Consider the following 21804-nt stretch of genomic DNA (forward strand, 5'->3'; position numbering starts at 1 on the left):
TAAAACGAGTATTTTGATCACTTAATTGCATGTTTTTGTCACCCTGGTCCATGATTACCGCAATGCACCCCGAGAGGGACAAGGGGTAGAAAATGGATGGATGGATGGATGATATGATTAACATTACGTGAGGCAAATAAGAAATATAAAATAATCTCCATTTCCAGACTTTCATGCTCTTCCATAGACATCATAGCCTGTGTTTAACTCATGTTCTTTCAACATTTCCTCAGGCATCTTGAGGAAAAAATCAGTAGAAGAGGATGCAAAATCGAATACTCGCGGATTACTTTCTTTTTCTCTCCTTTTTGAACACTTTGCTTTTCTTTCTCCTCTTTTCTGCAGGTTCTGGCGCAGTCTTTCTCCCCAATTCATTTCAATCCTCAAATAACCCTTTTTTTAGTTTTTGTTTCTCTCAAAAATAGGGCTCTACTAGTACCTACAACAATTCACAGACTTTTTGACCATGAAAAGTTTATTGACCATTCAGTAAAATTGTCAAAGGATTACAACAATGACAAAAACTTCAAATGTCACATCGTACAGTGCATGAATGTGGAGCTATCTAAAAACACATTCAAAAACTTTCAGCATTCAAACAAAGCAGATAAAAAGGAAAACAAAAATAATAAAATGAAATAAAACTACAAGCTTTATTCTGAAGATGCCAACAGTGTCATTCCAGAGGCAGCAGTGCTGCTGCCCTTCTTTTTGTTTCTGGACTTAAACTCATTCTGGATTTCCAGGAAGGTTTTGTTCTTAGTCTCAGGGATAAAAAAGAAGATGTAAAGTGCCACCGTAGCGCATATTCCCATAAACACCAGGAAGCAGTACTGCTGTAGTCCGATCTGTGGAAACAAAACACAACACTCTTTTTTTTTTTATACCCCCTGACACAAATTGTTGTATGTTGGTTTTATGTTGTGCGTTGGTTTTATGTTGTGCTTTCATCAGTGGTTAGCTTCTTTGTACAAAAAAATAACTCCAAAAAGTATTGTTTGAGCAATTTCAATAGAATGTGCATGTGAACGTATATGCTAAACGTTAGCACGCTAGCCAGTTCAGTCAAATAAAAAAATATGACTATAGATGTACAGTATACCTGCAAAATGAGCTACAAAAGCTAGCATGAAACATTAGCAATGCTAATGTTAATGTTAGCATGCCAGCAGTTAGCATACTTCAAGTACAACACTATATGACTCTAAGGTGTATTCAGTGGAAATTCGATTTACAAACCCCTTTTCGTTTTAGGCACCGCAGGGCGAATAAAAATATGCTTTGTTGTACAAAACATGTCTTGTACTAAAGTTTCATCCACCCATTGAGTGCCTGCAGAGGAGCCACTTTGTGCCCGGCAGCACATTCATTGTGAGCGGGCTAATTAATCATCCAGTTCTCACTGCTTATTCAGTCAATAAAATGCTGCTGTTAGCTAAAGTGCTACTTTGTGTACTTTTTAAAGGGGAACATTATCACCAGACCTATGTAAGCGTCAATATATACCTTAATGTTGCAGAAAAAAAGACCATATGTTTTTTTAACCGATTTCTGAACTCTAAAAGGGTGAATTTGGCGATTTAAACGCCTCTCAATTGTTCGCTGTCGGAGCGATGACGTTTCACCCATGACGTTACAATGGAAAGCAATCCGCCATTTTCTCAAACACATTACACGCAGCAAGTCAAATCTGCTCTGTTATTTTCCGTTTTTTCGACTGTTTTCCGTACCTTGGAGACATCATGCCTCGTTGGTGTGTTGTCGCAGGGTGTAACAACACGATCAGGGACGGATTCAAGTTGACTTACGTGCCATGCTAATCGATGCTAACATGCTATTTAGGCTAGCTGTATGTACATATTGCATCGTTATGCCTCATTTGTAGCTATATTTGCATCCAGGCTTTCCCTCCACCCACATTTAATGCCAAACAAACACATACCAATCGACGGATTCAAGTTGCACCAGTGTCAAAAGAGGCGAAACTCCCTCATTTGTTCTGCACATTTTACCGACGATAGCGAGGTTACGACAGATGGCACAGAGATGTGTGGATATCCTGTGACACTCAAAGCAGATGCATTTCCAACGATAAAGTCAACGAAATCACAAAGGTGAGTTTTGTTGATGTTATTGACTTATGTGCTAATCAGACATATTTGGTCACGGCATGACTGCCAGCTAATCAATGCTAACATGCTATTTAGGCTAGCTGTATGTACATTTGTAGATATATTTGCATTCAGCCTTTCCCTCCACCCACATTCAATGCCAAACAAACACTTACCAATCGACAGATTTAAGTTGCTCCAGTGGTCAAAAGATGCAATCGTTGGTTAGAATGCGATCGCCGAATAGCTTCAATAGCTATAGCTATTGAGCGAATAGCTTCAATAGCTATTTGCTCAATAGATTCAGTTTCTTCTACAATTTCGTTTTCACTATCTGCCTCCACACTCCAACCTTCCGTTTCAATACATGCGTAATCTGTTGAATCGCTTAAGCCACTGAGTCTGAATCCGAGCTAATGTCGCTAAATCTTTCTGTTCTATCCGCCATGTTTGTTTGTATTGGCGTCATGCAGTGACGTCACAGGAAAATGGACGGTGGATTTACAGATAGCGAAAATCAGGCACGTTAAAGCCTTTTTTCGGGATATTCCATGATGGGTAAAATTTTGAAAAAAACTTCGAAAAATAAAATAGGCCACTGGAAACTGATTTTTATTGGTTTTAACCCTTCTGAAATTGTGATAATGTTTCCCTTTAAGTGTTTTTTAAGACCATGTACAACATTCTTCTAGTGTCCCTAGCTCAATATGAGTCGTAGAATTCCTGGAAATGGCAATTTTTGGCGAATAAAACAATGTGTGAGATGAATATTATGTTACTTTGCAGCCTTCACACTATAGATTGTTTCTATTCATAAGAGTTGGACATACGAGGTTCTTCAAAATCGTGTTGCCTATATTGTACTCACCACAATAAAAGGGAAGATCATGCTAATAAAAAATAAGCTGATCCAGTTTATGGAGCCTGCAATCATGTAGGCTGCAGGCCGTGAGTTTTGTGTGAACAGCTCCACGGTCAATATGTTAGTCACACCGCCTTGGAAGAGAACAAAGCTGTCACATGGAGCTTTTGAAGTGAAAAAAAAAAAAAAAAAAAAAAAAAAAGTTTACCAGGTCCTAATCCAAAACTCAGAATGAAGGCAAAAATACATGCCATGCTCAGGTAAGGAAAAACGGAACTGGTTTCCTGAGTATCAAGCAAAAACACAAAGATGTGGTTAATGCAACATATACAAGTACATACAGTGGGGCAAAAAAGTATTTAGTCAGCCACCGATTGTGCATGTTCTCCCACTTAAAATGATGACAGAGGTCTGTAATTTTCATCATAGGTACACTTCAACTGTGAGAGACAGAACGTGAAAAAAAATCCAGGAATTCACATTGTAAGAATTTTAAAGAATTTATTTGTAAATTATGGTGGAAAATAAGTATTTGGTCAACCATTCAAAGCTCTCACTGATGGAAGGAGGTTTTGGCTCAAAATCTCACGATACATGGCCCCATTCATTCTTTCCTTAACACGGATCAATCGTCCTGTCCCCTTAGCAGAAAAACAGCCCCAAAGCATGATGTTTCCACCCCTATGCTTCACAGTAGATGTGGTGTTCTTGGGATGCAACTCCGTATTCTTCTTCCTCCAAACACGACAAGTTGAGTTTATACCAAAATGGATACATGGATGATACAGCAGAGGATTGGGAGAATGTCATGTGGTCAGACAAAACCAAAATATGACTTTTTGGTATAAACTCAACTCGTCGTGTTTTGAGGAAGAAGAATACGGAGTTGCAAACCTACTGTGAAGTATGGGGGTGGAAACATCATGCTCTGGGGCTGTTTTTCTGCTAAGGGGACAGGACGATTGATCCGTGTTGAGGAAAGAATGAATGGGGCCATGTATTGTGAGGTTTTGAGCCAAAACCTCCTTCCATCAGTGAGAGCTTTGAATGGTTGACCAAATACATATTTTCCACCATAATTTACAGATAAATTCTTTAAAATTCCTACAATGTGAATTCCTGGATTTTTTCCCACATTCTGTCTCTCACAGTTGAAGTGTACCTATGATGAAAATTACAAACCTCTGTCATCATTTTAAGTTGGAGAACTTGCACAATCGGTGGCTGATTAAATACTTTTTTGCCCCACTGATTGTAGCTGAGATAGGCGCCAGCGCCCCCCGCGACCCCAAAAGGGAATAAGCGGTAGAAAATGGATGGATGGATGTATATTCTGTTTGTGTGTGAGCTTCAATACCTTTAAGGTGATGGTAAGAGTGAACAAAATGCAGCAGATACTCATCAGCGTGTATCCCCCAATAATCAGCACCTTCCTTCCCAGCCTCTCAATGAGCATACCCTGCGAGACATGCAGCACATGACAAGACTGAAAACATTGCATGAAAGCACTTCCTCTCCATCTGGCGCTGACCTTTCACGCTACTTGTGTCCATTTTGTTCCATCACACTGCACGGCAGTAATGTGCTTTATTTTCAGAAAACATCTTTCAAAGAGGGCTTCACGGTGGAAGAGGGGTTACTGCGTCTGCCTCACAATAAGAAGTTCCTGCAGTCCTGGGTTCAAATCCAGGGTCGGGATCTTTCTGTGTGGAGTTTGCATGTTCTCCCCGTGAATGCGTGGGTTCCCTCCGGGTACTCCGGCTTCCTCCCACTTCCAAAGACATGCACCTGGGGATAGGTTGATTGCCAACACTAAATTGGCCCTAGTGTGTGAATGTGAGTGTGAATGTTGTCTGTCTATCTGTGTTGGCCCTGCGATGAGGTGGCGATTTGTCCAGGGTGTACCACGCCTTCCGCCCGATTGTAGCTGAGATAGGCGCCAGCGCCCCCCGCGACCCCAAAAGGGAATAAGCGGTAGAAAATGGATGGATGGATCTTACAAAGAGCATAAGAACCCAGCTATTTCACATCCTATTGATAATTTTTGATGTCTTTCAGACACAAGGTATTTATGTTTTTTACAGTTAAGATAAGGCATTTACAGTAAAACTCTGTTAAAAATTAATCAATTTGTTTAATACTGCTTGTCCTCACAAGGCTCACGGGTGACCTGGAGCCTAACATAATTAGGAATTTGACCAAAGTTAATGAGAATATCATGACTCTACAACAGGGCCATAAGCAGAATTGTATATGAACTATTAAACATTTTTCGCACACTTTTGTAGTGATGTGAAATGATTGTTACACTTTGATCCAACTTGAATTTAATTTGACATATCTTTTGTACTAAAACAAATTAGTGGGAAAAATATTTATCAATAACAACATTTTTTGGGACATAATTCAAACATCCATCCATCCATATTCTACCACCTATTCCCTTTGGTGTCGCGGGGGGCGCTGGTGCCTATCTTAGCTACAATCGGGCGGAAGGCGGGGATACACCCTGGACAAGTCACCACCTCATCCCAGGGCCAATACAGATAGACAGACAACATTCACACTCACATTCACACACTAAGGCCCATTTAGTGTTGCCAATCAACCTATCCCCAGGTGCATGTCTTTGAGGTGGGTGGAAGCCACGCAGTCATGGGGGAGGACATAAGAACTCCGCACAGAAAGATCCCGAGCCCGGGATTGAACTCAGAACTACTCAGGACGTTCGTATTGCGAGGCAGACACACTAACCCCTCTTCCACCGTGAAACATACATTTCTAAATTACTAGTGCGGGTGCTACAAAAAAATGATGTACATCCAGATCACAATTTTTTTTTATTCTGATTTTAGATTTATCAATAATTAAAAAAATTTTTTTAAAAACATTTTTTTTTTGATAATCCATTTTGAATTAAAAAAAATGAACAACTGTTATTGATATTATTATTGGAATTTATGCTGATGCCTTTATATATTTTTGGTTTGCCATTTTTTATAGTGGCAAAAAAATGCTGAATATTATTTGGGGGGGTAATTCAGTAACAAATGTAACATTCAAACATAAATTGATAAAGATCACTAGTACGGGTGTTACAAAAACCTTTTTTTTTCTCAATACTTAAATGTTTTGGGGTTTTTTGAGAGTCAGTTTTTGAATGAAACAACATTGAACAACTCCTGTGGATATTACTAATTATAATTTATACTGTTGCCTTCATTTATTTTGGGTTTTCCTTTTTTATAGTATTATTTAGTACATTTCTTCTCAATTTGCTGGTAAATTTCTATCTGACTGTAAGTAAGATGGGAAAGGGTTGGAGTTTTGGTTGGTCTATATTTTCCTTTATTACACTGATTAACATTCTGTGATTTTTGTAAATGCAATTTAAAAAACTGTTTTAAAAAAAAATGTTTTTAGCCAACGCTGTGCGTATAAGTCAGCAGCACAGAGTATAACGTGTAACGTATAACCTGTTTTGAAAAGGTTTTACTATAATTTATGTACAAGCAAATTTACAGTACAGGCCAAAACTTTGGACTCACCTTCTCATTTCAATGCTTTTGCTTTATTTTCATGACTATTTACCTTGTAGATTGTCATTGAAGGCATCAAAACTATGACATCTGTGAAGTGAAAATCATTTTAGGTGAGTAACTCTTGAAGCTAATCGAGAGAATGCCAAGAGCGTGCCAATCAATAAAGAGAGCAAAGGGTGGCTATTTTGAAGAGCCTAGAATATAAAACATGTTTTCAGTTTTTTTACCTTTTTTTTGTGAAGTACATAACTCTGCATGTGTTCATTCATCGTTTTGATGCATTCAGTGACAATCTACAATGTGAATAGTCATGAAAATAAAGAAAACGCATTGAATGAGGTGTGTCCAAACTTTTGGCCTGTACTGTACATATTACGGGAGTCATGTTGAATCGAAAATCGATTCTGAATCGAGCCGTCACCCTAAAATTTGGAATCGAATCTTGAGGTGCCCAAAAATTCCCACCTCTAAAGATATTTACGTCAGTTTTTGAACCCCGTTTCATCTGGCAGAGCAGGATTCGAGTGGGTATGAGTTTGCGGTAAAAATGAATATGAACCACCCTGCCATTAATGCAGTGATTGACATTGACATTTTCCATGCTGTCCTACATTTCTGACTTAATCTTACAGAAAGTAAGAGGAAATGTGACCAGCTACATGGTCTTCCTTAAGTACCAATTATAAGTGTGTTATTTGTCAAGACCAGGTTTGCCCATTACCTCGATCGCGCGCTACCAGTCGATTACAGAGGATGTCAGTCGATCGCCAGCCAGGCATTAAAAAAATAGACCTGAAAATTAGCAATCATCAATCTTCACCGAGACGTCACTCTCGTCACTTGATTGACATTAGGGGCACCCGAGGGTCTTGTGAGATGACGCTGACTGCTGCAAGATCATTGTTAAGAAAAAACGACTGACAGGAAGGCGAGAAACACTTTTTATTTCAACAGACTCTCGCGCCGTACCTGCCGTCAAAAGTTTAAAGGCCTACTGAAATGAGATTTTCTTATTTAAACGGGGATAGCAGGTCCATTCTATGTGTCGTATTTGATCATTTCGTGATATTGCCATATTTTTGCTGAAAGGATTTAGTAGAGAACATCCACGATAAAGTTCGCAACTCTCGGTGTTAAGAGAAAAGCCCTGCCTCTACCTGAAGTCGCAGACGATGACGTCGCAAGTGCGGGGGCTCCTCACATATTCACATTATTTATAATGGGAGCCTCCAACAAGAAGTGCTATTCGGACCGAGAAAACGACAATTTCCCCATTAATTTGAGCGAGAATGAAAGATTCGTCTTTGAGGATATTGATAGTGACAGACTAGAAAAAAAAAACGCTATTGGGACGGATTCCGATGTTTTTGGACACATTTACTAGGATAATTCTGGGAAATCCCTTATCTTTTTATTGTGTTGCTAGTGTTTTAGTGAGTTAAATGGTACCTGATAGTCGGAAGGGTGTGTCCACGGGTGTCTTGAGGCCAATGTCTGATGGAAGTCGACGGCAGCTATGGACGTCACAAGCTCAGCTTTTCTCCGGTAAGAAGTGACTTTTTAACCACAATTTTCTCACCGAAACCTGCTGGTTGACATTTGGTCTGGATTCATGCTCGCTTGACCGCGCTCTGATCCATAATAACGTTTCACCTCCAGGAATTTTAAACAAGGAATCACCGTGTGTTTGTGTGGCTAAAGGCTAAAGCTTCCCAACTCCATCTTTCTACTGTGACTTCTCCAATATTAATTGAACAAATTGCAAAAGATTTAGCAACACAGATCTCCAAAAAACTGTATAATTATGCCGTTTAAGCAGACAACATTTAGCTGTGTGTGTGCTTAGCGCTCATACTTCCTAAAAACCCGTGACATCTTGCGTACACGTCATTATTACACGACATTTCCAGGACGAAACTCCCGGGAAATTTAAAATTGTAATTAAGTAAACTAAAAAGGCCGTATTGGTGTCACGTTCGGAGCGCATTGAGATGCGCGGAGGTGTCAACTCAAAATGCATGGAACCAGACAAGCAAGTTAGCAGGTAGGAGCTGATTTAATGTATAACAAATGATTAAAGAACACTGATGCAAAGACAAAAGAAAACGCGTGCAATGCACGGGGAGCTAGGCTAACACTAGCACTGAGGTAAAGTCCAAAAAGGCACGCGTCGAGCGCCCAGAAGCTAAGACGGAACTTAGCAGCCAAAAACGGACCAGATCATCGAACATGAGTGTTCGCAAAGAGCAAGTGACGAACCAAGGTAGAACAAAGGGAGGAGGCAGCTTTAAATACAGAAACAATAATCAAAAACAGGTGTGCGTCAAACGGCCAGTGCAGGTGGACAAATCAAGTTGCCATGGTGACAAAAACAAACAAGGAAGTGCACCAACTAAGAATCGGAAGCGTCCATGAACCAACAAGATAAACACAAAAGACTCAAAACCAAATAATGTAAGATCCGAGCAGCGGATCTTAACAATTGGCATGTGTTGCAATGTTAATATTTCATCATTGATATATAAACTATCAGACTGCGTGGTGGGTAGTAGTGGGTTTCGGTAGGCCTTTAAAGACCGGCTGCACAGTTCTTGTCTTCACAATAAAAGCGCAGCTGCATCCTGCCTGCGCTAACCAAATAAGAGTCTCAGAAAGCTGGCGAGCACGAACTAGCAAGCTACAGAGTTTTCCGCCAATGTATTTCTTGTAAAGTGTATAAAAAGGAGTATTGAAGTTGGACAAATAAGATGCCAAAAACCAACCACTTTCATGTGGTATTGGACAAAAAGGATGTTATTAGATCTACTGTCTGATTCCAATCAATGCAAGTCATCAGAATCAGGTAATACACCAACTTATATTCTTGTCTTCATGAAAGAAAGGAATCTATATCTGTTAAACATGCTTGTAGTATCATTAAACCCCTTTAACCTGTTAACAAAAACATCTCTTTCATAAATATATAAATACAAATTATAAATGTATTAAAGAGGTAGATCCCCTTGACTTGGCCAATTTAATAGTGTAAAGTGAAAAGTGTGGGCAACCCTGAATTAAAGACTGACATTGTAGTTCTGAAGTTTGCTTTTAGGAATAGTTAGCTTATTTTTTATACTTTGTACTCCAATTTGCATTATTGTCTGTATATTGAGTTCAAATGTCATGGTTTCAAATACTTTTAAGTTAATATGTTGTGTCTAAAATATACAATTAAGCCAGCCTTGGATTTATAAAAAAGGGTCGCTAACGAAAGTAATCTGAGGTCTGGCAATAACAACAAGCGAGTGTGCCTTCAAAAATTATTCATGTTTTATGGTAAACGCACTACTTATTGTTGCTTTAGCCCTTTTCTGCACCACTACACTACAAAACATCAAATGCCCAATAGTCTTTGCAGCAAATGAAATGTAAAATACTCACACATGTCAAAGCAGTGAGGCATTCACAGGCACCAGTGCCCATGGTTGCATACAATATTTTGTCACTCGGAATTCCTGCTTGTCTGAACACATATTCTGTATAAAAATAGATCTGCGGAAAAAGCAGAAGAGAATAGATTTAAAATTAATTGTTCATTTATGTACAAAGTAACCAAATTGAGGCTTTTTATAGCAGGGGTATTCAACTAAATTGTTTTGGGGGCCAATTTATCCAGTAGGCAAAGGATCTTTCCTTTTTTGTATATTTTTGAAAAACAGCGTCCCGTATGGTAGACATTTGATTTTAGTCTACTTGTCAGAGTTACAGGAGATCCATCCATCCATCCATTTTCTACCGCTTATTCCCTTTTAAAAAGGCTAGTCATAGATCATCTCTATGACAGCACTCAAGTGTTTTTAAGAATCGGCTGCAAAAATATGAGTATCTTACAAGTTTTTTGAACTAAACTTGTGGGCCACCAGTTGAATAGCCCAAATGGTGAAAAAAAGAGGAGCTAAAATGGAACCTTGACGAACACCACTAGTATAACTAAAGACGTTGAACAAATAACTGCTGACTGCATCTGAAGTAAACAAGATACATCAACACCTTAGTTACAAAAATCACATTGTAATTACCAAAAAGGAGAGTACTTAGAGAGGTGCCTTGAGGAATGCCTCAATTATGTAAAATACAAGTTTGGACCCCAGTGTTCTGTGTTTGCTACCAAGGTCTGCCAATGAGTTTACAGTGGTCCAAGTTCCTGGAGCACTCTAGTTTTTTTGAGGAATGGGCTGTAAAAATGTTTGTCTCCCAGGTCTAAAAACTAAATTCCAGTTGAATAGCCCTGCTTTAGAGCAATCCACAATAGATCCAGTGTTGTAAAAGGGGCGGTACATCACATACGGCGTTGACTCCATTGAGCTGCTGAGCTGCATTGAGAAGTATGATGGTGAGAAGGTGCCAGCGCATGTCGCGGTCCGCAAACAATTCCCACGGCTTTTTGGCCGTGAATCCAACCAGGTTGTTCCTCTCGTTCTCAATGTCCTCCATTTCTTTTTCACAATTTACAGCACCGTGGAGTTGCTTTACGGCTGCGTGAGAGAAGAGAGAACAATGTGTGGACTCATCTCCTCACATATCCGGAAAGGCACGAGGTCCTTTTTTTGTGAAAAACCAAGTATGATCACATGCTTGGTCTTATGGTGATGAAAGCATATGTTTCTGTCTATGTCGATTTCTGCTAAAATCATGTTCACTGAACAGAATCAGACAGTCCTTTTACCTTTTTTGCATCCCTCATCATCTCCTCTGTCAATGAGGAGAAAGCGAGGACTCTCCGGGAACCAGGGGAGGGTCAGGAGCTGCATAATCGCTGGGATACCCGTGGTGGACAGCAGAATGGGCCAATACTCTTTTTTACCCAGCAGCTCTCTGTTGAACCACACAGCTCGTCTAGTACTATACACACACTTCCAAATATTGACATGTTACGCCAGTCATAACAATAAAATATGTTTACTTGAGCCCCATCACTTGTCCAGTCAGAATCCCCCCAGTGAGAAAAACAGAGGTCCCCATTCCCATGAGGCCACGGATGGCAGTTGGAGCGATTTCAGTCAAGTACAAAGGTTGAACACAGAGGCCAATGCCTATGTATATGTAAGTAACATATGGTCACATATGGTAAGCAAATATTTGTTGAACATTCTGAGGATATTTCATTGTGTCACCTGCATTTACTCCAATGAGAAGACGGCCGATGATGATGAGTTCAAACAATCCTGTTCCATAGCTCAGACCCATCATCAGTGCAGCAGTTATTGCCAGAATGTTGTTGGTCAACAACGTCCCTTTCCTGCAGCAACATAGACGTATGACCTTATATGACATGACACTATATACCTTATATGACATGACATTATATGACAAGAAGAATACTGAGTTGCATCCCAAGAACACCACACCTACTGTGATGCAGGGGGGTGCAAACATCATGATTTGGGGCTGTTTGTCTGCTAAGGGGACAGGACGATTGATCCGTGTTAAGGAAAGAATGAATGGGGCCATGTATCGTGAGATTTTGAGCCAAAACCTCCTTCCATCAGTGAGAGCTTTGAATGGTTGACCCAATACTTATTATCCGCCATAATTTACAAAAAAAATATTTAAAATTCCTCCAATGTGAATTCCTGGATTTTTTTTTCACATTCTGTCTCTTACAGTTGAAGTGTACCTATGATGAAAATTACAGACCTCTGTCATTATTTTAAGTGGGAGAACTTGCACAATCGGTGGCTGACTAAATACTTTTTTGCCCCACTGTAGTTCTCAACTCAGTTTATCTATTGAACAAAAGTGTAGTTTGCGGTTGTCTGAGGCTGACTGTCTTCTCTGAACCCCTTGGAACAGGGGTGGCCACACTTTTACTGCAGTCGCGCTATCAATTAACCGAGTCGAGGGAATCTACCTCATTTATATATATAATTTATATTAATGCATTTATTTATTTTTGTTAACAAGTTAAAGGTGTTTATTGATAATACAAGCATGTTTAACACATGTAGATTCCTTTCTTTCATGAAGACAAGAATAAAAGTTGGTGTATTACCTGATTCTGCTGACTTCCATTGATTGGAATCAGACAGTAGTGCTGATAACGTCCGCATTTTCAAATGGAAGAGAAAAAAAGTCCTATATATAAAAGTGGTTGGTTTTTGACATCTTATTCGTCCAGCTTCTATATTAATTTTTATAAACTTTAAAATAAATACATTGGCGGCAAACACTGTATCTTGCTAGCTTGTGCTCCCAGCTTTCTGAGACTTTTCTTTTGTTAGCGCAGGCAGGATGAAGCAGCGCTTTTATTGTGAAGACGGGAACTGTGCAGTCGGTCTTCAGAGTTTTGACAGCAAGTACGGCGTGAGAGTCTGTTGAAATAAAAAGTGTTTCTCGCTTTCTCATTTATTCTTAACGAGCTCACAGCAACCAGCGTCATCTGTGCCGAAAGTGACGTCTTGGTGAAGATCGCAAATTTTTAGGTGTATATCTTTTTAATGCCTGGCTGGCGATCGACTGACACAGTCGACCGGTAGCTTGCGATCGATGTTATGGGAACCCCCAATTTTCATTATATTCCAAAGCCAAACAGGACATAAAAGTCCTTAAAAATATTTTGTATTAAAAAAAAAAATTGTTGCCTCAAATTTGTTATTAGACATTAGTCCTGAAAAAATATATACATTTCAAGCTTCCTTTTTTTTTCACACCCTAAAATGACTAAATTAACTAATATGACGCAAATGTATACCAATGACAATTGTGGCATCTTTTGATGAAAAGGCCATTAACGGGTTAAAATCAGGGCTGCCAAAAACAACTCGTTAACTCATGTGATTAATCACCAAAAAATTATCGAATGAATCATTTATCACCGCAGATTAATCAAGCAAGTTTATTTTGACAGGATATGCTCCTTACCTTAGTTGCGAATAGTTACCAGGTGTGCTGACTTCCAAATTTCACTTCAAAAATACATCCAGACGGACGGGACTTTATATTATATAATACTTTATATTAAACTGTTACCAAGTTTTGAGCAAATGAATGACGTGTAAAACATATTTAAAATGTCACTGGATGACATTCTGACAATAGAATTGTACTTGTGTCCTCACATCCGGGCCTTTTTAAAGTTGATTTAAACCATGCAAGCGAGTAATAACTTGTGATTAATCAGGATTAATCCAACTAAAAAAAGTGATAAAAATTAAATAATCATTTGACAGCACTAGTTCAATAAAAAAAATAAAAATTACATGTTTGGTATTTTTGTTTAGGGCTGAAATTTCTTTAAAAAATCTGAGCAAAAAAAGAAAGAAAAAAACTTTTTCACGCCTGTCAGAGGTATTTGTTGTCGAACCCCAAAATGCAGAGATGGAGGCAGGCATTGGATATTAAGACATGATTTAATATAGATAGAACAAGAACAAACAAAAAGCATGCACATGGGCGGAATAACAAACTAAGGGAGCTAGCACTGGGAGTTAGAAAAACAAAAAGGAACTTTAGCATGGAAACTGGTGGACAACAAACAGAAAAACTGGAAATAGCTAATGCTAACAGAAACAGCTTACCGCTACGACGACCAGGACAACATGTAGCACGACAGGTAGTAGCTGTAACAAAACGACACGACAGGTAGCACGACAAGAGTGACATGTTGCAACAACAATACAATACAATGATCCAGCAACTGACATAAGACAAAGCAGGTACAAATAGGAGCGGGCTGATTGGTAATGGGTGTGGCCAGGTGCCAATCAGCCGCTGCTGAGGGGGAACACAGAACTCAGGAAACAAGATAGGAAGCTGACAAAATAAGAGTACTAGACAGGAACTAAAGACAGGAGATACTAAACACAGAGGAAACAGACAAATGCAGAGGGAAAAAATAAAACATAGACAAACTGTCAGGGGATAGCCTGACAATGCCTTTTGAAAAATGAAGGACTTTTATGTGAGGCTGCAACGATTAATCAAGTAATTACTAATTGTTAGGTTACTATTAATTAGACTAGAAGAAAGCTTTGATTTATATTATTGATTAACTGTTTAATGAGTGTAACTAATTAATATTGACACAATTCGTACCGCATGGAGTGCAGGGAATGCGTGAAATATTAAAATGCATGAACATAGTTTCCGCACATGACAGCGGGTTTTGTGGGGGTGTTGTGATCTGTGTGGCAGTGAACAACGAAGATTTTTAAAATGTATTTTTTTCCCTTAATGCACATGTTAAAAGTGCAATTTCGATAATGATGATTTGCACTTATTAGAAAAAAAGAATGAAGGTCTTGGCATGCAGAAAAATGGATGTTTATTTCAACATTTTTCCCTAAAACAAGCTTAGCAGCTATGAAGTATGTTTCATCCGATTGACAAAATCGATAGCTGCAGGCCTACTGATATGTCCTTTCAGGCTTTGGGGTATTGTGAAATAATAAGTGCAAGTGTATCATAAACATTGAAATTTTTTAATGTACCAATAAAAGACTCTTATTGGAAAAAACGCAAAACTAAAACTGAATTTACTGAAAGGGCAAAAACATTTCTGATGAAATGAGGTAACCAAAATACGGCATAAAAAAGTAGCTGCCGGATTGTTCACATTGTTCTTGTCTTGGATCATAATTCACTGTAAAAATGTAAATCCATACCTCCCCAGCTTTATTGACAATGTTCCTCCAACTGTTACGCCTACTAGTCCTCCAAGGGTAAATACTGACACAATGATGGACCACAATAAGGTGAGAGCGTCCTCTGCAATCCCGGTCTGATAACGCACTGTCCAGGTTTGGTTGATGAAATCTTGCACATACTACAAACATGGAAAATATAGATGTACCACATTGATCGAAATGAGAAAATGTCCCAAAAAATAGAGCAATATTACCATGGTGGGTGCATTAATGACGGAGACGTTATATCCATACTGGAAGGTTCCTCCTATACAAGCAGCAAAGGTTGCCAGAAGAAGGGATTTGTTTGGAAACTCCAGGAAAGACAGGAAAGCACAAAGAAGACAAAATGTAATTTCACCCCACTGCAAAACAACTTAACACAACATACCTTTATAGCCCGTCTTGTTTCTTCCGGCTGTTTAATTAGCAAAGGCGTATATTCATAATCGTCCCTATTATCTTTCGGCATTTTGTCTGTTCCCCACAGAGCGTCCTTCTTAAGCACGCTCTCGAAAAGAAAGCCAAATCTGATGAGAAAACGGTTTTATACTGCAGCAAAACACTGTTCTTCAGCCATAACAATAGGACCGTGGCCTGTGAAGAATCGACACATTTCCACTTTGAAACAATTTCACACATGGGGCCGTAAAATGTGGATGCGGTGCAAGAAGTTTTCCCAGAAAAGACAAACTGGAGTAATTCACAACATTCTCAAATGTAATTATACAGCTTAAACAATAGTGACAAAAATGTATTTTATTTTTGGTGTTAAAGCAGGCCAGTACGTTTTATGCATTTGTGTTACAGCTGCAGGACGTATGAAGAATTGAATACATTACCTTGATTCATGTGTCAAAAACAAAGATTGCGACTTTAATTTTTAGTTAATCATGTTAACAAAGTACTACGGTGAATAAAGCCCATTTTAGTGTGGATGACTAACATTTCCTTACTAAGACCAGCCCTTTAATGTTGTGTTTTTTTTTTTTTTTACATAAATTGAAACAATGTTAGGCTATCAGGGCCTGCAAAGCCTTCTCTGCTTTTTACCTATAAATTCTAGTATTTGTCCAATGAAATCAAATATTAGTTTTTTCCTGACAGCCTGTTTTGTACTGTGTTCATTATGTGTTACGGTCTGGTGTTTGTCTGGACCCCAGGATGCAGAGACGGCAGGTGAAGTGCAAGTAAGAGTAGGAATGGGTACCGTTCGCATTTGAACTGATACCGGTATCCATTCCCCGGTACCTGGGAACTCATCAGTACCACTTTTTGGTATTTTGTATGAATGTTAATTGTTTGATGATATTTTTTTTTAACGCAACATTTAAAATTGAGCTAATTACGTTACCTGTGCTGACCAATCATCATATCTAATTTTCTTATGAAGTTTGAGTCTCATTTGCAATGCAGTTTCACTTCCAGGACATTACATGAAAGTAGTGTACAGGCTATCTTGTTGTTTAACTAGGAAGCAGCTTTTTCCGTGAAGCTGAATGTGTTTTGTTGTGCCCTACAAAGTGTTTACACTGTAAGTAGCGTGCTTTTTACATTATTGATTATAAAATTCATCTTAATTAGGCCCGGCAGCAATGGCTATATAGGCCCTGTTGTAATTGCCCCATACAATATTTTTCAACCACTTCGATCACATTTTTGAGGCCTTTAATTTTTACAAAACTCACAAATTTTTGCAAGCACATTTAGTCAGAAGAAAAATTGGATGATTTGTCGTTACCGAAGATGACACATCAAAATTGATTCTCTAGTAACCCCTTGAAAATTAAAAAAAAATTGCCCCTGCCATCAGATTCACGTATCTTCACGAAAATTGCTGGAGACATCGATCATGACACATAAAAATCTCAAAAACCCATATATGAAAACAAACAGGAATTTGGCCATCTTGATTTCGTCTGCCATTTTTAGGCCAAAAACAGGGGTCATACTTTAAAAAAACTCCTCCTAGGGCATCTGTTCTTAACCTGGGTTCGATCGAACCCTAGGGGTTCGGTGAGCCGGCCTCAGGGGTTCGGCGGAGCCTCCGCCACGGAAGTAAAGACACATCTGAATTATCATGTAAATAAAAACTTCTCCCTGTCAGCGTATTATGGATACACCTAAACAACGTTCCCTCTAATTTTCCATCTGATTTGCAGGTTTTTTGATTGATTGATTGAAACTTTTACTAGCAGATTGCAAAGGACAGAACACATTATATGAAACAGTACAGTTTGCACAGTACAGTACATATTCCGTACAATTGACCACTAAATGCTAACACCCGAATAAGTTATTTTAATCAATTCATAGTAATGTGTATAAGGTGTGTAATTTGTTGGTTTTGTTTTTTAAACAAGGTGATGTTCATGCACGGTTCATTTTGTGCACCAGTAAAAAAACATATGACTTTTTATTGAATTTGAAAAAAAACAACATTTTATTTTTCACTAAAGAAGGGTTCGGGGAATGCGCATATGAAACGGGTGGGGTTCAGTACCTCCAACAAGGTTAAGAACCGCTGCTCTAAATTAAGTCTTTATCACTTAGACAATGTTCCCCTAGTGTCCAAATAACTCTAAATTAAGTCTTTGTTACTAAGAATATATTCCCCATACTAAAGTGTTACCAAAAACATACAACTTTATCTTGAATTTGAAAATAAAAAAACTTTTTATTTTTCACTAAAGAAGGGTTCGGTGAATGCGTATATGAAACTGGTGGGGTTCGGTACCGCCAATAAGGTTAAGAACCACTGAATTAGTTGCTTATTAACATGCAAATTAGTAACATATTGGCTCTTAACTAGTAATTTTTAAGTCCTTATTAATGCCTTATTCGGCATGGCCTTATTATATATAACCCTAACCCTCTAACCCTGACCCTAACCAAATAACTCTAAATTAAGTCTTTATCACTTTGAATATGTTCCCCTAGTGTCCAAATAACTCTAAATTAAGTCTTTGTTACTTAGAATATGTTCCCCATACTAAAGTTTTACGAAAAACATACAACTTTGTCTTGAATTTGAAAAAAAAAAACACTTTTTATTTTTCACTAAAGAAGGGTTCGATGAATGCGCATATGAAACTGGTGGGGTTCTGTACCGCCAACAAGGTTAAAAACCACTGTCCTAGGGACTTTGACGAAATGACTTGCCGTTAAAATGACAGATACTAGACGTGTAGACGATAAAATAATTGCTAAGGAACTTTTCCTACGTCGTAAGATGTGGGCGTGGCATGACTCCAAATTTTGATCCGGATGTTCGCCACAATACACAAAATGTTAATAACACTGCTCTACAAAATCCAATCTTGATCTTAATTGTTAGATCTGTCAGTACCTATTCGAACCCATTCATAATGGGCAGAGCCTAAAGGCGAAAACTGCTCAATCTACTATCAAACTGTCATTACTGCGCTTTAAAAAATGAGATCTCCTTACAAACGGACTTGAGGCTTTTATGTTGGGGTGTAATCATGACTACACATTGATAACAGTCATAACTTACTTACACATTCTCCGTTCTTCCTGAAATTTTGATGCTGGGTCGGGCATTGGGAATGGACGTGACTGCATGCATAATGCGTTCCTGCAGTCTCGCGTGACTCTTGAGGTGTGGGGGTGTAGGGGCAAGGGCCCTTTCAAAGCTGCGGATTAGGGTACGAGCAGCAAAAAGCTTTAAAAATTGGATTTTTGTTATCCTCCCACTTGGTCTTTATGAGTCCCTTAACATGCATGAAAACTCACCAGTTTTTTCAGTTTTGGGGGCCCAAGCACAAAATTTTAAATTTGACTAAATGTGAAAAACTACCCCGTGTTACCAGATTCACATAACATCATGAAAATCGATAGAGACGTCTATCGATAGAGTACACACATACAAGTTTCAAGAAGCCATATTTGACAATAAACAGGTAGTCGGCCATCTTGGTTTCCGTCAGTCAGTTTTAGGCTAAAAATAGGGGTCGTAATTCAACAAACTCCTCTTAGAGATTTTGACCATCCATCCATTAATTAAATGTAAATATACATACGTACTTATCCATACTCATTCATGGTGGGCGGAGCCCTGCCGCAAAACTGCTCCTCGCCATCACCACTCAAACTCATTATATCACTTTAGATGATCAGATATATTAATAGCATAGAGTTCACATTTTAGTTCTAAAAAACAAAGCGTAGATCTTTTAAAAATTACAGTAATTGTTTAAAAAAAATCATCCAAAACTCTCGTTCAAAGCTACAGTATATTTATATTTGACCATATGTTGCTAAAAACTTCAAAGTAATAAATTGTATTATCATAGACACTTCTATATTTGGCGGTGCTGTACATGCTTGAACAGTGCGTCTGGAAAGTATTCACAGCGCTCAATTTTTACACATTTTGCTATGTTATAGCCTTGTTCCAAAATGGAATAAATAATTTTTTGTTGAACCTACAATACCCCATTATGATAATCTGAAAATGTTTTTTTTGTAGTTTAGCAAATTTTTTTAAGAATAAAAAGCAGAAAAAGGCACATGTACATAGTTTTTTCTTGCCCTTATGTGGGCTCTGTACCACGGATGTCGTGGCTTGTGCAGCCCTTTCGAGACACTTGTGATTTAGGGCTATATAAATAAATTGATTGATTTTCATAGCCTTTGTTCGATACTTTCTTGATGCACCTTTGGCTGAAATTACAGCCGTAAAGTGACGTTTTGCTGGCATCGTGTTGATGTTTGTTCTCTCGTGGGTGCAGTGGAGGATGGAACACAACGTGAGGGTAAGGATAATGATTTATTAACACTATAAAACAAACTAAAAACAAAGGCACTTGCACAAAAGGCACTAACAAAAACCAACAGAACTAGCATATGAGCTAGAAAATAATAAAAAAGTCCAAACATGAAGGGAGGGCGGAGGGAGGACACGGTGGAGGGTCGCCAGGTCGCGTGTCCCGAAATCCACCGAGGACAAGTCAGGTGGCGGCAGCGGATGGAACGCCGCTGCCGTAAAAGTCTTGGAGGGCGACCTCGTAGAGGCCACACCCGTGGCCGACTTGGAGGAGGAAGCGCCCAACGAGGAGGGCGACCTTGTAGAGGCCACACCCGTGGCCGATGTGGAGGAAGAAGCGCCCGGCGAGGAGGACAACCTGGGCAAGGCCACATCCGTGGCCGATGTGGAGGTGGGTGCTTCAGCGCCGTCGTCATGGTGGGCTTGGAATCTGCAGACGAGGAAGGTGCGGGTACTGCAGCCAAAGCAGGGCCGAGTGCAGCAGGCGAAGAGGGTGCGGGTGCTGCAGCCGAAGCAGGTGGCGCTGTCGTCGCCATGGAGACAGGTGCTGAAACAGCAGGCGAGGCCAGTGCTGGAGCTTTGAGCGTCAGCAGAGTAGCAGGCACAGGTGTCCGCCGAGGAGCAAGCACTGGTATCAGCCGCAGTGCAGGCACTAGTGCTGACGCCAGCCGAGGAACAGGTACTGGAGTGGAATCCAGCACTGGGTACGGTGCTGGAGTGGGATCCAGCACAGAGTCCGGTGCTGGAGTGGGATCCAGCATAGTGTCAGGTGCTGGAGTGGGATCCAGCACAGAGTCCGGTGCTGGAGTGGGATCCAGCACAGAGTCCGGTGCTGGAGTGGGATCCAGACCTGGACTATGACACAGACTCAGACTAAGACTTGGAATCAAACTATGTGTAGGACTCAGACTGTGACTAGGACTAGGACTAAAGCTAAGACTATGACTAAGACTAAGCTAGGACAAGGACTCGAACTATGACTATGACTAAGACTAAGACTAGGACAAGGACCAGGACTCGAACTATGACTATGGCTAGGAGTAGGACTATGACTGCGACTGTGACTATGGCTAGGGCTAGGACTTGGGTTAGGACTTGGGCGAGAACTTGGACTAGGACTTGGGCTAACTACAGCTAGCCGTGGTGCCGGTGGAGGCGGCCTAGGAGGTGGTAGTGGTCTAACTAGCCGGAATACCGGTGTAGGATGACGCACAGTAGGTTGCGGTCTGGCGGGACAAAAGACCGGTGGAGGAGGTCTGTGGAGGTAGAGGCTTGGCTGAGCGCTGCTGTGCTACCTCCGTAGCACAGCTACCAGCACTAGACCCCCTTTCCAAAAGCGGATGCCAGACGCGCTCTCCACGGTCTAAAACTACCCCTAGGGGTGGGTGGGGGGAGGAACAGAAGGAGGTAGACTGGGTGGGAGGGGCCAAAGTCACAGGTGGCGGGTTTTGTAAATCATAAGACCAACTTTGAGACTGTAAACAAATATCCTTTAAAAATTAAATAGCTTCACTTAAGTCCCCAGTGGATGACTGAGGGAGTGCATGCTCTAAAAAAAATTATTCATCTCCACTCTGTTCTGGGGACGTCAGAGGGCTGACGTCACGGGTGCAGTACCCGTGACTACAAGACCATCCGGAGGAGTGAAATGAGGCAAAAAAAAAAAGGATTACCAGACATGGGGGAAGAGTCCTGGACGGGTTGAAACTGGCTCTGTCTCAGAGGAAGTGAAAGTGGAGTTAGCGCTTCTCTGTCGCTAGGGGACGCGTTTCGCCGCGGCTTCTGCCTTTGCTGACACGTGCGAGCGGGGTGAGACGGTGCGTCGCTGGACCCAGCT

General features: G+C 40.0%; 1 protein-coding gene across 3 annotated transcripts in view; it reads right to left on the reverse strand.

The window, feature by feature from the left end:
* Positions 1–456: 456 nt before the first annotated feature.
* Positions 457–21804, reverse strand: part of LOC133556488 (solute carrier family 2, facilitated glucose transporter member 11-like) — a 29736-nt gene continuing 8388 nt past the window's right edge. For 2 of the 3 annotated variants that reach the window (XM_061906453.1, XM_061906455.1), the window contains exons 2-12: positions 15394–15492; positions 15158–15318; positions 11669–11793; positions 11458–11587; positions 11221–11369; positions 10842–11029; positions 9936–10046; positions 4331–4432; positions 3182–3257; positions 2980–3107; positions 457–848 (exon numbers count right to left, since the gene is read on the reverse strand). In XM_061906453.1, coding sequence (XP_061762437.1) covers positions 654–848; positions 2980–3107; positions 3182–3257; positions 4331–4432; positions 9936–10046; positions 10842–11029; positions 11221–11369; positions 11458–11587; positions 11669–11793; positions 15158–15318; positions 15394–15492 — 1464 coding nt within the window. In that variant the 3' untranslated portion in view covers positions 457–653. Of the gene's footprint in view, positions 849–2979; positions 3108–3181; positions 3258–4330; positions 4433–9935; positions 10047–10841; positions 11030–11220; positions 11370–11457; positions 11588–11668; positions 11794–15157; positions 15319–15393; positions 15493–15569; positions 15709–21804 lie in introns of all 3 variants that reach the window. The other variant, XM_061906454.1, reaches the window with a different exon arrangement.

Source organism: Nerophis ophidion, linkage group LG07 (assembly GCF_033978795.1).
Source record: "Nerophis ophidion isolate RoL-2023_Sa linkage group LG07, RoL_Noph_v1.0, whole genome shotgun sequence".
Lineage (NCBI taxonomy): Eukaryota > Metazoa > Chordata > Actinopteri > Syngnathiformes > Syngnathidae > Nerophis > Nerophis ophidion.